The 16182-nt window shown below is 40.0% G+C and overlaps 1 protein-coding gene across 1 annotated transcript in view; it reads left to right on the forward strand.

Moving 5' to 3' along the window:
• TMPRSS7 (transmembrane serine protease 7) overlaps positions 1 to 16182 on the forward strand; it is a 33796-nt gene that overhangs the window by 17035 nt on the left and 579 nt on the right. The window contains exons 9-17 of the mRNA XM_076350740.1: positions 154 to 266; positions 1902 to 2008; positions 6048 to 6184; positions 7349 to 7456; positions 8089 to 8199; positions 9344 to 9460; positions 11011 to 11188; positions 11364 to 11632; positions 13568 to 13704. Of these exons, the coding sequence (XP_076206855.1) occupies positions 154 to 266; positions 1902 to 2008; positions 6048 to 6184; positions 7349 to 7456; positions 8089 to 8199; positions 9344 to 9460; positions 11011 to 11188; positions 11364 to 11632; positions 13568 to 13704 (1277 nt within the window). The remainder of the gene's footprint in view (positions 1 to 153; positions 267 to 1901; positions 2009 to 6047; positions 6185 to 7348; positions 7457 to 8088; positions 8200 to 9343; positions 9461 to 11010; positions 11189 to 11363; positions 11633 to 13567; positions 13705 to 16182) is intronic.

The raw sequence follows: 16182 nt of genomic DNA on the forward strand, positions 1-16182 counted from the left end.
TCTTTTTACAGCTTGAACACAGATAAATATAATTCCTAAGCTGCCCTGTTTTGCAGTGGAAGACTTCTGATAAATTTGGATGCTTAGCCCACTGAATAGCTTTGCTGGAAATATATTAAAGTTTACCGACTTTTGCTTCCTTTTTTTCCCTAGGGTGTGGAAAAGCAATAGTGACAAAAGAGAAAATTGGCTATGAAGGGAGAATCACAAGTCCCTATTACCCAAGCTATTATCCTCCAAAATGTCTTTGTGTGTGGAACTTCCAGGTAACGTGAATCTCTTTCTCTCTTAGGCACTGTTGTGTGTTTTGGGCACATGGAACCTGTAAGTATAGCAGAAGCAACTGTGTAGGGAATAACCCGCATCCTTACAGATGTGGCAGTTTATAGAAATGACATAGCTGAATAGCTGGCGGTGCTCAGTTTTTTTGTGTCGGGTTTTTTCTTTTGTTTTCTGTGCACTTATTCTTAACGAAGAGAACATAGTTCCTAAGCTGTCCTATTATAAAGGTAAAGAGCTAAGGTTTGATGTTTAGCCTGCAGAATTGCTTCACAGCAGAGCATGTAAGACTTTACTGTTTTTAATTCCCCTCTTCCCACCCCCCAAAATTTAGAAAAAAAGTATGTACAAGAGAGTCCTCTAACTTAGTTATTACTGCTGCTTCTCTGATATGTCTTCTGAGTCTATAATAAATTGAATTTTTGTCTCCTAAGATGTTCTGCCCTATCAGCACAATCCCACAGACTGTTTTTTCTTGGCATCCTTTTTCTGCATCTTTTCAGGTACTTTCCTGAAAGCAAATGACCGAAAGTTTACATCTGTTTGAAATAGTTTTGTCATGCCTTGTCTGATGACACTAGTATTTCCCTATTGATGCTGCTAAAATATGATCTTCGACTTACGGTTTTGCCCTTACTGTTTTCCTCTCTAAAGAATCTGGCAATGGATACAAAGCAGTCCACTGGTTACCCATCTTTCTGCTTATGCTACTCATGTCCGGTTAAGCTAGTGGTTGCCCACGTTGAATCACACCAATCTGAATGGAGTCCAGCTAGCCACGACCTACAGCCTCTTCCTCTTCTAGAAAGCTAAGGCGGTTACTTTTTTGCCTAAACTTCAGGTCTTCAATTCACCCTGGACATATGAGGGAAAACTTTCTGGACTTGACATGGGCAACGCCCAAGACTTATTTCTCAAAACAGTTTAATTTCCCAGTAGCTCAATGCTGAAACTTCCCTCATTTCCCAAATCATGTTTTCTGTAAGAAAGAAGAAATATCTCCATTTCTGGATTCTGGTCCTGAACTAGCCCTTGTTCTTAAAGGAATGTTGCCTTACCTTGCAAAAAGGTTCTGTTCCTTTTAATAAAGGAAATTCTAATTAATTATGAACCCTCATGATACTGCTGGGCTTAAAAATCTTTTGTAAAATGCTAAAGAATGCTTCGATGAGCAGGCACTAGCAGAAAACTACGCTATTGTGGTAGAAGTAACTCCTAGCATTACAAAGGTGATACAGGTATTCAGTGCGGTATCTTACCTAACAATCCGTTGGGGCTGTGTGTCCCTACACAAGTAAATTTGGATGTGTTTGAGTGCTTTGATCTTGATACAAAAGCTGCTTTCTATGGCCAGTGGCTTTTTGAAGATGAAAGGGCTGTTAGCTAGAGGGGGAGAAAGCCTGCAGCTGTGGTGGGGCTTTGCCAACCTTTGCTTTTACTCAAGACTGAATAGCTGGCAGGTGTCTCAAGTGCTGCCTGTCGAGCTGGCGAAGTCAGCACAGCTCCCAGAGCATGGCATTGCCAAGTGCTGTAATTGCTAAGATAAGTCTAAAGACTTTTGTGTACTATGTCCACAAAAGGAAAAAGAAGACCGCTTGCACTCTCTGTCTTGCTCACAACAGACTCCACAGAAGAGCCTTGGTATAGCTCTGAAGTTGCATAACTATACCATCAGTGAGAAGAATATTAAAGGTTGTGAGAGAGGATGGTGGAAAATTAATGAACACATGTAAGTACTTCTGCATGGGTTATTAAACTAACATTACCAAAATAAACCTTCCCATCACTACTGCAGCTCACTCAGGGAGTTTCCACAAAGACAGAGATACTTCACTGGTGTCTCTTACCATTCTTTCACTTTGGTTGATGACGTAACTGAATCTTTGTAAAATATATATACATATCAAATTTTTTTCTATTGAGTCGTACCAGAAAGATGAAAACAAGAGCCTTTGGTACTCTCTGGAGAGAAAGAAATGGAAAGAGTTGGGTGAAGGTGGATCTCCTGTGAACCCTGAAATAATTCTGGGTTTTCTGGGATCATTGAACAAGGTCTGTTAAAACCCTTTTAAGTGTAACTTAATTCTGTGATTGCTCACGAGGACACTGAACCTAATTAACTTCTCAGTGAAAGCTATTACAATGAGATTATTGGGAATAGAAGAGTAACTGCTTCCGCATTCCAGTCACTGGCTCTTGAAAGAGAAACCACACAGATTGACTACCAAGGTACCACTGTATTTCTTAAGTGTTTTTTATTAAAATATTGCTGCTGGTTTTTTATTAAAATACTGCTGCTTTCCCATGCACATTGTCCACCCATTTTTTCCTCAGTTTTTTTAAGTCATCTTTCAATCAGTGGATGATGAGACAAGGTTAGATTTAGGATGTTGGATTTTTTTTTTTTTTTTTTTAAACTTTGTTCAAATGGAAACCTCAATAAGATCAGACTTGAAACTGAATTTCTGAACTCGCTACTGAAACTAAGCAAAGTCAGTCAGGCTTTTAAGAGTGTAACTGAAGGAATTACAGAGGAGAAAACTTCCTCTATTCTTTGATACCATGTTGTACTTATATAGAGAAAACTCATTTTGTCTGAAGCTCCTAAAATTGTGCCTTAATGGGAATTGGTTGCGGACTGGATGGGCACATAAAAACACAAGTCAAAACAGACATTCGGTGTGTTTGTGGGGTTTTTTGGTTTTCTTTTTATGACACAATTGGAAAGATTTGAGGTATTAGGGATGGCTGAGAGATGAATCAAATAAAGGCAAAATCTGGAGAAAAAAATTATGATGGGTTCATATTGTAAGGATTCTCTATGTGAAAGTGCAGCTTTTAAATAAGCCTACCAATTATACATTCCACAGAATCAAATGTCAGAGTATGACCCTTAGAAATGCACTTGGGGTTACTTTTGAAATACTGTACAAGAATACATGCTCCTGATTTCTGTTGCAAGTTGCTGATGTTTAAATAGACCAAGACAAATTTTCCTTTGAAAGTGTCTCTTTCACTGAAAATAAGGCTTTTGAACCTCTATGACTTTCTGTTCTATGTCTACTTTCCACGGAAAAAAATATGATTTAAAGCATGAAACACTTTGATATTTGATTTTTTTTGTTGTTGTTGTTTCCCCAAATTTTAATGGTTAATGAAATGGAGGGGGGGACCCCACTTTTTCAGCTTCCTGCAATTGCAGCTTATAGCATGCATATTCTGCTATCTCAGGTAAAAAGGATTAAGAAGCTTCAGGAGACTGATCTTGGCAAATAAAGACTGCTGCCGTGAAGATGGTGCAGACAAGGTTCCTTCAAATCTCTAGGGTCAACTTTATCTAACCAGAGACACTGAACACAAACGTGCGGTTCTTCCTTGTCTTTCTTCCAGTGGAAATGCAAATGTTCCTCTGCCTAGTCAGAGGAGTTACAGCTGATGAACTGCTTTTGCTGAAATTCTCATAGGCAGAAATATCAACGAGTTCCTGTGAGCAGACTGTTAGAGGCTTATGTGAACAAAGAGGTTGCCAGTGTTTTATTTTTCTTAAAGCTGTTGGTGCAACATCCCATTGTGTCTGCTACAGGATGCATGTATCTACTCATCCCCTGAAAAGGTATCCCACTCCCTGCTTCAACATATGGGACAGGATCCCCTTAATTAGTTTCTCTCTGTAGCAATGGCACAGAGTTGCAGATGGTGCCTTGCAACCTCTGTTTGCCCTGGACCTGGAGAAATGGCTAGTAAAACACCAGTAGAAGGCCCCCAAGGATCTGTAGCTCTGTCTTACAAATCCCACAAGCATATGGCATTTCTCACTGTGTACAGGAGATGGCTTCTTTGATGTAGCTCTCAGCTCTTCCACAGATGGGCGGGAGCTTCCTCTACTTCTGGCGAGATGAGGTGGTTTTATGTGGCTGAGAAATGGTCAATGCAGCCTGCAATTTGTTTTTTTTAATGGTGCTAAGGTTTGTTGAAGGGATGTTGTCTAAGTCATCGACAGAAGAAGACATGTAGAAAATGTCTGTGGGCTAATTGAGGGGAATCAGATGGTTAGGAGGCATTTTGCTATGCACTTTAGCAGGCTGTTTTAGGTTGGGAACATTGATGACAGAGACACTAAAATGAGTGTGAATAAGACATCCTGTAGCAGGAAGTCTTCACTCTTAGCCCTGATAGATTTTGTTGTGTTTTTTTGTTGGGTTTTTTTTGACAATTAACTTTACTATAGTGGAAAGCTCTTAAATTAACTCTCTTTGCATCTGTTTTGAGGATGTGTAAGAGGAGTCTATTTTTTTTATAATTTTTTTTTTTTATTTATTTTTCGCATTGCTGGAACAGAATCTCCTAGATCTGTTAAAAGGATGTTTCATTTTCATAGGGTGAAACAAAGCACATATGGAAACATGAATGAGCATGGCCATTCCCTATGGCATGCTTCAGTGTGGTGCACAGGACACCAGGCAACATCTATCCACATGGAAATCACTGCCCGATTCCCCTGCATTCATTGACATGAAGAGTAGTCCTGGTGCAATGCCTGGCGTTGCCAAAATAAACAAGGGAAATATTTACCTCTGGATCATAGTCTATTTAACAATACAAATAATCCATTTTCATGTTCTTCGAATTCATTCTAACTGCAGCATGTGACCTTGCACTGCTGCCAAGCAAGTGTATGTGCCCAGTGTGCTAAGAATCAATACAGCTGCTTCTGCTCTTAAATCTGTTTAGGCTGATAAGTACTTTTCTTGACAGGAGTCTTAAAGCCAGATGTTTTTCTCATAAGTGCTGCATTTTTGGGGTGTTTCAGTGGAACAGAGGAGAGGGTCCTTATTTCTACTTCTAGAACAACCTGTACTGTCAACGTTCACTGGGTTTACTACATTTAAAACTGTCTCCAATTTTTAAAGTATGATCCAGCAACCTTTCCCTGCTAAGGAGGTTTTTTGGAGTCTTGGGGGTTTTTTTTGGTGTTGGTTTCCCCCCCCAGCTACAGTAGCATCTAAATGCCAGTTGCAACATCTTCAGCATCTTTGATGAAAGGGGCAATAGAAATGCATTAGCAATGGATGGATGAAATGTTTGCTAATATCAGGGAGCACTTAGGTTTCTCTGAGTCAAGTGGCACTTAGGCAGAAGTCCAAGGAAGCTCTTTGCCAAAATGGCAGCTTAAAGCAGATGCGCACCCAAGGGATTTTTTTTTTTTTTTCCATCTAGACTATTTATTTGAAGACATGACTTTCAAAGGTAAAATTCCAGATTGTTAATGGTGGATGAAGGCTAGGTGACTACTTAGAAATATTTTCAGTTTCCCTAAATCTATTCCACCCTGCCTCCAGAGTAGTTGGACCAATTTTATCCCAATCCCTTTGTGCACTCTTCTTTAGGGGCAATCCTCAAAATCAGAGCAGCTAAATTTGCTGTCCACTGTGCTGACATTTCCCCTCCCACCAAATTTACTTAAGTCTTCCCAAAAATCCAAATCTTTTGAAAACATATTAGAAGCGGTGACAAAAGTACCCATGTTTGTCTTGATAAATTTCTTCATTCCTCTAGACTTTCTGGCAAAACATTCTCCTTGCATGTATGTGGTCATGAAGGATTATGACCAGCATTTTGGGGAATTTGGGTACTGCTTCAGATTTTGGTTCTTAATTAAAGTATGGCAGCTGACTGTATTGCTGAATTTCAGTGATGTTGACATTTAAATTGTATGTAAGGCAATTTTGATGTGAAGGCTGCTCTAGAACTCCACTGAACACTTTTAGGTACTGCGGTTACTATGTCGATCACCCAACAGTCTTCCACATTGCAAGTTCTGCTGTCAACATCGAGCTTCAGTGCAGCTCGAAGGTCTCAGAGAAGCCACTTCTGGTGGAGTATGGCAGCTATAACATCAGCCAACGTAAGATGGATTTTCTTTTTCAACCTATCTTTGCATTTCAGATCTGTGAAGCAGCATTTTTCAGGTCCAGTAGGACTTCATTAGGTTTATGCAGGAAATTCTCTGTTGGGTTTTTGTTTATTTTCTTTTCTAATCTTACTAAGTCGGGTGACTAGCAAATGAAGAGCCCTTTCTAGCTTATCAAGGCTATGCAGCTAAGGTTTGTGGGCATGTGCAGCATGCTCTGGTTTCCTGTACGCACACAAACTGCTCTCTTCTGCACAGTCCTTAAAGCTTCCTGTGTGGCTATGGCCATGGTGCAGTCAACTGAAGTCTGATGTTCCTGTTTGTTTTCATCCCCAAGGTTTTGTTTGCAATGTTTCTATTATCACAAAGGCTTCCAGGTAATGGACAGAGAGTATGAAATAACCAATGGCTTATTCCAGTGTTTCCATCAATTTAAATACTTTGTGTGCAAGTAGAAACCTGAGCTGGAAAACATCTCAAAAAGTTGATAAAATAGTCTACTGACTGTGAGTTTTTTTCAAGCCCTGAAACGGACAACTGTTTACTGATATTTTTTCCCCTTTGTTAATCTTACATATTCATGCTGTTATAGTAGTAGAGAAGCAATGGTTTCTAGTCATAGCTACTTGTCACATTAGAGCGATTTTATGCATTGCATATATGTGGAGTATGTAAAAAGGTGGTAACTTCATGATTTTATTTTAAAAGGCAAACATTTATGTAATTCATAAGTCACCTCAATACAGTTTACTAACTGAAGTTGCAAAGTGTTGCAAATTTTGGTTACTGAAAGTGAGACTGTCCTTTAAAAGAAGATGGCATTCTAAGCTGCCTTGTGTTGCACCATAAAACACTGGCTGATTTGGTCCAGTCCTAGTGTAGAGCCTGCAGTACATACTGCAGTAACAGCTGAATTGGAACTTTAGAGATATTTTTTCTTCTTTTTTAAATCCCACTTTTCAACATCTGAACTCAATTTAAGTGCTGGCAATGCATACAGACTATTAAATTTTAGAGAAACTTTATCATCCCTTGGAACAGCTTAGTGACTGTAAATTGAAGTGAGCTGGCAATATTTGGGAAAAGGAAACTTTTAGGTTGTTTGGGGTTTTGTTTTGTGTGGGGTTTTGTTGTTTTTCTTTTTTTTTTTACCTCCAGCATGTCCACCTGGACATTTCAAGTGTTCTACTGGCTTATGCATCCAGCAGATGCAGCGCTGTGATGGGATAAACAACTGCTTCGATGAAAGTGATGAACTCTTTTGTGGTTTGTATTCACTTACTAGAGATCTTGACTGGAAAACCTAATGAATGTATTCTCTAGTCTTAAAAGGCAGCTGAAACAAGGTGAATTTTTTTTTAGGGGGAAAAAAAAACGTTTCCCGCTTTCTTTGTATTTCCAGGTAGAGACTATCAGTCAGTCTCTTGAGTGCTTAATTCCTAGTCAATTAGCAAGGAACGAAACTAAGAATGAAGAAGGTATGGCACTGGAAAGCATGAGCAAGAAAGTTAGATGTGCAAAAATAGCTGTAATAAGCTATATTTTAGTTTTTCCTCATGTGATAAATGCTGGTAATTATAAAGTTCTGTTCTATTTTGAGCCTAGTTATTTTATTTTCATGGGGGAATGACAAATTGTGGTGCATAGAGCAGATGAGAGTGATAATAAATGTCCATAGTGAAAGAGGGTTAGAACTTGGGCCACTCCACTTGGGGCAATGTGTGAACTGGGATAGGTCACTGAACTCTCTTGTGCTTTATTTTCTCCATGCATAATGTGTGCACTCATCCTTGTATCATGCAGTAGAGCTATGAAAAGTGGTACCCAGGAATAGTCAGAAGGGTAGTGTTAGCATTACAAGCGCGCTTCTGAAGCTGATTTGACTTATGTTTTTAAAGTTGTCCCTGAGTGGAACTGTAACTCCAGCTTCGCAATACAGGATAACCTGCTTGCCTGCAATGGAGTAAGTGATTGTGAGAATGGAAAAGATGAGCAGAACTGCACCCACAGTAAGGCTACTCTCGTGATTAATTTTTTTCTCTCTTCTATCATCTATCCAATCCTGACTTGAATACTGGATGCCGTATTCAAAGAGTTAAGAGGTACTATCAAATCTAACTCAGGCTATATAATTCTGTTCAGTTTTCTGATATGCTTATAAACAAGCCGTTATTGATTTTAAACTGTTTCTTTTTAATGAGCTCATGAACATCTGTTTCAGCAAAATACTGGCAGAAGACTTAAGTACTCTGGGTGCAGGATGGGGATCTAGGGATCTAAAGCTTAAATCCCAGATTTCATCTCTTTAAGGCATAATCTGTGCAAATTATTTCCTGGATCTGTTTTACCATCTGTAAAATAACTATAAAAATGATAGTTTCTCTGGAACAGTTTTCACGGTTATAAGGTTAATGTGTTTAAAATGCTATGGAAGCTATAAATTTAGCATTAGGCACATGAAAGTTTTGAGTCAGCCATTTCTTTAACTTTTTAGAATAAATGGACACCATGACGTATGAAAGGGAGCACAACTGGGAAGTGCTGCAAGTAACTTTTTTAAAGAAAAGTAATGTTTTTTGACATGCTTGAGTAGACAGTCTGTGCAAATGGTTACAGGATATTTCTGTGTGTTGACAAGAAAAAATAGATTGGGTTTGAGTGGCCTCATTTATTGCGAGCCACAGGGAAACAGGAAAATGCCAAGGTTGGGGTTGCAGTTTAACTAAATACAATTAGTAAAACTGCTTTCACTAGTAAGACTGCTTTCACTACTGTCTTTTTTTTCATATTTAATACTGAAATATAAAGGAGGGCTTCTTTCCAGAGTACTGGATGTTTTCTCTTTCTAGCCTAACACTTGCTCTACAGCTAAGTTTTCATTACTATATCCATGTTCATTAGTGCTATGGGAAAGGATGGGAGGAAATCTTTGTTCAGACTCAGCCAACTTGATGCAAGCCTTAGTATAGATGCAGTTCTACTTGAATAGTTTATTCTACTTAGAGATTAGTTTAAGCCATACCAGCCAAAGTGCTCTTTTGCTATGTTCCCTCCTATCTATTAATACATATATGAATCTTTTATCTGTGCAGACATGTCTTCATGTGTTAAGCTGAGCCAATAGTCTTTTTGTTTTCCCCACAACTATTTCAGGTATTCCTTGCACCAACCACACATTTAAGTGCAGGAATAACATTTGCATTAGGAAACAAAATGCAAAGTGTGATGGGACCGTGGACTGTATTGATGGAAGTGATGAAAGCAGCTGCAGTAAGTCCCTCTCAAATGTTCAGCTTTTTGAACTTTGAACTTTTTACACAATAAAGCCCTTTATTTCTTCCTGTTTTGGAGTGGGTACAACTCATGCAGTGGGTATTGAGGTTTTTATTACGTCCTCTCAGTGATAGTGGGGTAATGATCAGCTATCGGTTCACTTCAGGTCTGGTTGCAGAATTTCCTAAATTCTTGTGGGAAGGTGAGCTTGCTGGTATGGGGAGTCTTAGTCAGCTGTAAAGCTTATTGTAGCTATGTTAAGGAGCAGGGAAGCAGGGTTAATTGCAGAGTGAACTTGACTAGTTGGTAAGGCAGCATTTTCGTTGCCTGCAGCAGTGTCAGGTACTTCTGTTGGAGTCAAACTGTATTTGGACTTCAGGAGTGACACAGCTGCAATGAGATAAAAACCACAAACTTTTCACTTCTCTGTCTCTTCTGGATGGTGAAGACCCCAATATTTCATAGTATCAAGCTAGGTTCTAGTCTCAAATCCTCCTAAAGTAACCTGTGTACAAGCTTTTCAGTTTGTTTTGCTGTAAAGAGAACAGGTGATTGTTACTGCAGTAGCAATAAAAGCGGGGTTAGGATTAGTTGCTTAAGCTGAATATTCTCTGGTATTTTGTCTAGCCCTTAGCTGTTTCTGGCATGCTACCTGTATGTCAAATCTGCCAGCACCTGCCTTGGATTCAGTAGAACATCTTAAAAGACTAACTATATGCCTACTTGTGTTTGGAAACATTAATGCTGCTTTTGACTCTTTGGCTGAGCGCTGGAAAGTGCCCAGAAGCATTAACACCTGTGCGTGGGAGTGTGGGACTAAAATTCCTGAGCAGAGGCTTTATGTGCATGCACTAGGGATGGCCCCCTCTGTAGGGCCTTTCTCCGTTGCTCTTCAAATTAGTGTGCAGCTTTTTGTGCTGAGACATGACTTCTTCACCTGTGAGTTAGTAATATATAACATTTTCAGGCTTTCAGTTGTTTCCATGCAAATTAATGGTTGGACCACCTGATTTCTGAAATAATAAATGACTAAACTCCACATATGTGGCTGCTACTATAAACATTTTTCTTGTATTGTTCCCACTGTTTTGGCAAGAAATAAGTGTCCTGATGATGCTGAACTTCCTTCCTTCCTGATGAACTCCTTTCAGTTCAGGGCTGACAGTATTAAAAAGAGATGAGGGATTGTCTATTTTTATATATTTATTTTGATGCTTATTAAATCAATGGATCCTTTGATATTTCTGACACAAGAAATATTTAGAGGCCAATTTCTGTAGCAGAGCTAAAAAAAAAAACTTATTAAATTTCCCAGGCCAGTGCCTTTTTTTATGGAGTGATCTTCTGTTTAAGGAGTAGAGTAGCCAAATAGAGACATTTTCTGATTAGAGCAGGGCAAGGAAATTGTCGTGGTTTACCAAAACCAGGACAGAAATATATTTCAAAACATTTCAAAGTGCAAGATTCTTTCATGCCATATATGGGAAGCGCTCTCGTTAAAGGAAAGCACTGTGGATGGAGATTATAACCTGAAATATCCCTTGCAGGTTGTGGCAGCAGCAAGAGCAGCAATCCCATCTCTCGGATTGTAGGCGGTACGAACACTGAGGAAGGTGAATGGCCCTGGCAGGTCAGCCTTCATTTTGTGGGAGCTGCTTACTGTGGGGCATCAGTGATATCGAAAGAGTGGCTTGTGTCTGCAGCTCACTGCTTTCAAGGGAGCAAGTAAGCAGTCTTCCCCTTAACTCTGTCCCAAAAATTGTCAGCGTCCCCAAATGCCTTTAGCTTCCAGAGTTTGAACCGCACCGAGGAGGGATGTGCCCTCATCTTTCACCTGCCCTGCTGTCGGGGGCTGTTTTGGGGTACTTTTTAAAGAGATGGCTTGTTTGGTCCCAACCAGGCTGGCTGACCCCAGAGCATGGCGTGCTCACCTGGGAATGCAAACTCAAGGCCATGCAAAGTTTGTATCTGCAGTGAGACGGATCATCGTCCACGAATACTACAACAGCAGGAACTACGACTATGACATTGCGCTACTGCAGCTGAGCAAGCCATGGCCGGACACAATGAGCCATGTCATCCAGCCGATCTGCGTGCCTCCCTTTTCGCATAAAGTCCGCAGTGGTGACAAGTGCTGGATAACAGGTTGGGGCCAAAAGCGGGAAACAGGTGAGTTTTATAGCTTTAGTTGAGCTAATTTTGTTCCCAGGTAAACAGCAGCCTTCACAGCTGTGGGTGTGTGCGCAGGACACCTGCTTTTGTTGCATGGCTGAGTTGTGCAGAAAATCATAATGTTTTGAATTTACTGTCCTATGGAAGTAGGTTCCTGCATGCACATACCTTCATATGCTCAAGAAAATTGGCTGCTGGTCCTGTGGATCTGGAAGTCCTGTGTGCTCCTGTTGTTAGCTAAGACTTGCAGGGAACTACGCTTACTCCGAAATAACACGGTATTGGTTTTCCCCTTTGTTATTCTTGGAGGTGTGTTAGCACACCTAAATGTACCCTTTGTTGCTTGCCGCAGGAGGATGAAACTGCTAAGTGTCCCTCCTCCCGCCTTCAGCCTCTGTAGGCTGAACAGCCTGTGGCACTGACCCCAGCTGTGAGGTGCCAGCTCCATCCTTGGAGTGTGGCTTGACAAAATGGCCACTGCATTGACAAAATGGCTGCCCCTGTAATGGTGGGCTGCCCCATGGCAGGGGTAGGCCTGGCCCTCCCACCACCTTGTCCTGAGCTGCCTCCTCCCTGGTGCGAATGCTGGTACCTTCTGCCCCTCTTGTGGCTGCTTTCCTAAAGCCCTTCCAGTGTAGCTGTAGGTGTGATGGCTTCCCTCGGCATAAATTGCATAACCGCCACCGTGCCAAGCCCCGGGTCTGCCAGCACAGGCCTGGCCCAGGTGGTTTGCCTGCACCTGCAGGGCTGCCCTGGCCCAGCCTCGCCTGCCCTCTCAGGGCTGCCGGCACCATGCCGGCCCAGCCGCCCCGCTGCTCTTGGCGGAAAGTAGGAAAGGCAAATGTGTGGTGCGAGGCAGCAACAGGGTAATTAACCTCCAGCATTTTGACGTGACATTCGCAGCCAGAAATACTACCCGCCAAATTACATTTAGCCTCTCTATAAATAGCTGTGAGAGAATATATGGTTGCAAACCAAGTGCAACCACCTTACTGGGAAAAGATGTTGGTACGGATGTGTGGTGTGGTGTAGTGTCTCTCTTTGGCCTACTGGTTAGTCCCCGTGCTATTTAAAAGCTGGTTATTTGAAAGATAAATGTGATGCCTCAAAAAGAAAAAAGGGATTTTTTTTTTTCCCCTGTTCCCCTCTTTTTCCCTGCATTGGTTTATACAATTTGATTGCCAAATCAGTTTAAGTATTTTTTAAGTATACTTTATTACATACGAGCTTTATCAAATTCTGAAACAAAGTTTCATGATGTAAACCAGCACTTGCATATTTGAATATATTGGTGAAGTTTCTTTGGCTATATCCAAATTTTGAGAGGATCACCTGGTGATATTATTAAAGCTGTTGTATCGAAAGGAGGGGACAATTCAGTTTAATTCTGTTTTTCCAGAAGTATGTATTTTACAGAAAAAAGGTATTTTAGCAAAATTTTCAGACAGAGAGGGCCAAATTTGAGATATGTCCAAGTTCTTTATGCTGCCAAAAGAGCAATCTGCATTCTGTAACTCTGACTCATACCTTTAATTTTGGATCCAACCCCTTCAGAGACACCACCCGAATTGCAAATCTGTCTTGTGATGATCCAAATACCTTTGTAAAATCCTGTTTCCTTTTAAAAATAAAAAGAGAATAAAATAAGAAATCTTGAGACACTTTGCAAAAGGCATTAGAAAAAGCTTTTTGGCCAACCCTAGTGATTATGCCATTGTATCTGGTGTGGCTAAAGGACCAAGTTCACATTACATAAATGCCTGATACCTAAGTGGTTTTCTGTGCTGTTGTAGTTAGTTGTTTGGAATCTGGAATAACTTGGAGGTCAAAAGTATCTGAGGATATTTTCTGAAGACTTCTTTTTTTGCCTTTCAATAGATGAGTAAAATGCTAAGCTCTCTTGAATCATCTTTCTTTCAATTTGTTTTCCAGATGATGAAGGTTCAGCAATTCTTCAGAAAGCAGAGGTAGAAATTATTGACCAAACGTTATGTCATTCCACATACGGGATTATCACAGCTAGGATGTTTTGTGCTGGACTAATGTCTGGGAAAAGAGATGGGTGCAAAGTATGTATTTTAGCATATCTTGCATAGAGTTTATCTCAGCTTTAATCGTTGCATGATGAGGTGTAAGAACTGACTGGCAAACCACTTTGTGGTCCATACACTTCAGTTCTGAAAAACAGCAATGCAAGAATTCTTCATCAGCAAATCTGTCATCTGGGTGTTTTCAGAGTTTTGCTGCTTTATGTATATGAATAGCATCACTAAGTCTCAGTTGTGGGCCAAGGGCCGGTCAATTTGCAAGTCCCAATAACAGGTCAGGCAATTTTTGGTACAAGAGTCTCAGTTGAAGAAAAAACTGAGAAACTAGCTTGTCTCTTTTCAGGATCCTTCCCTCCCAACTTGGAACTACAGGACTATCTGATGAGATGCAGACTACTAGGCATAAATTTTCAAATATATAATAAATCTGATCTGGAAATGCTGGACAATAATAAATGTGAAGTTCTGAATTTACTTCTAGTGAATAGTAGTAAAACTATATATATACACACATGATATATAATATAAAATAAGATATAAATATATATGTTATACAATATATACTATATTATTTAGAACTTATATGAATCATATATATTTACTACTAAAATAATAGTACATTTACTGCTAAAATAGTAGTAAAACTACTTTTTTTTTTTTTATGATGGATATCTGGAATCTTCAAGATGCTCTAGCTTTCACTGGTCTACATAAAAGTGAGAGAGACCACAATGAATCTCAGGGCAAGCAATGTCTGAAGGAGTATAATGTACCAGCTGCTTTTTAGAGATTAATGAGATCATTGACATTAAGCTTCATTTTCACTAACTGGAGAATTTTTTTCTCCAGTTATCTGCCTGGCCACTCAAGATATAGCCAAGGAACGGCATAATTTACAGGTCTTTTTGCTGCTTTTCTGTAAGGGCAAATGATGTGTGACTGAGTCTGGTAGTTGTTAGAGCTGATCAAAATGTGGGATTTTTGTTTTGTGAAAAATGCTGGTGTTCCACTTTTGCCCCAGGAATTAAAGAAAAAAAGTTGAAAATTTGACACTCTAAATGCAAAATCTTAATTGTCAAGGATGGAAAAAATGATCTTCTAAGTTAGATCTTTAACCATTTTGTGAGGCAATTCAAGATAAGCCACCTGCTGTTCAAAGCAGGATTTACTTAGATCATCTCCTGATGTCCCTACCAACCTGCATATCCTAAGATCCTATAAAGTTAAAGCAAATAGTTTGCTAGCTCTAACAAAATATACGTCTAGAAGGAAAGCACTTCTGTTGCAAAACATTGACATTTAACCAACTCACCTTTGGTTTTGGAATCCTTTATTGCATCCAATGCTTTGGTAAAGTTTAATTTGCTGCTAGCTGTCTGTTTCAGAGAGGTTGTGTCTACAGCAGAGTCTCACAAGAAAGTATAAGCTTGGTCCAAGAGATTTCCCTGAAATGGTGGCACTTTTTTTTTCCCCCCCCTGAATGTCTGCCAATATATTTCTACAAGAATACCATATAAAGGAAGAGTACTATTTGTATTGTCCTGTATTATGGAATTATGCCATGCTGCATAAAATTTTGAAGTTTATAACAGACTTCATTTTAACTGCCCTAATTAAAAAGACATTGTGTGCCCCTAAACATTACCTGCTGGCTTGCATCTACTAGAGGATAGCACTTAGTTTTTTTCCTTCTTAATAAAAAACCCAAACCAACCAAACAAACAAACCCAAAAACCAAATCAATTGAGGGATCCAATCTGTTTCCATTTATTTTAATTTGAAAGAAGTTATCATTATTAAATACTGTAACTGTATTTTAAATTTTATTTAAAAAAAAACCCCTTACTATTTTTTTGAGTCATTAGGTGTGTAACCTATAAATGAACATGCATATTGTCATGGCTTAACCTCAGCTGGCAACTGAGTGCCACACAGCCGCTCGCTCACTCCCCGCCCCCACCCCCCCCACCCCCCCCCCCGGTGGGATGGGGGAGAGAATTGGAAGAGTGAAAGTGAGAAAACTCATGGGTTGAGATGAAAACAGTTTAATAATTTAAATAAAATAAAATCTTAATAATAATAAAGAATATACAAAGCAAGTGATGCATGATGCAATTGCTCACCACCTCCCTACCGATGCCCAGCCAGTCCCCGAGCGGCAGCCCCCCTGGCCAGCTTTCCTCCCATTTATGTACTGAGCATGACGTCACATGGTATGGAATGTCCCTGTGGCCAGTTTGGGTCAGCTGTCCTGGCTGTGCCCCCTCCAGCTTCTTGTGCACCTCCAGCCTTCTCACATCGGTAGAGCATGGGAAGCTGAAAAGTCCTTGACTAGTGTGAGCACTGCTCAGCAACAACTAAAACATGGGTGTGTTATCAACATTATTCTCCTCCTAAATCCAACACACAGCACTGTACCAGCTACTAGGAAGGAAATTAACTCTATCCCAGTGAAAACCAGGACACATATTAAGCAGCAGATTTTGGAGTTAGCTGTAA

Source organism: Aptenodytes patagonicus, chromosome 1 (assembly GCF_965638725.1).
Source record: "Aptenodytes patagonicus chromosome 1, bAptPat1.pri.cur, whole genome shotgun sequence".
In the NCBI taxonomy this organism is placed as follows: Eukaryota; Metazoa; Chordata; class Aves; order Sphenisciformes; family Spheniscidae; genus Aptenodytes; species Aptenodytes patagonicus.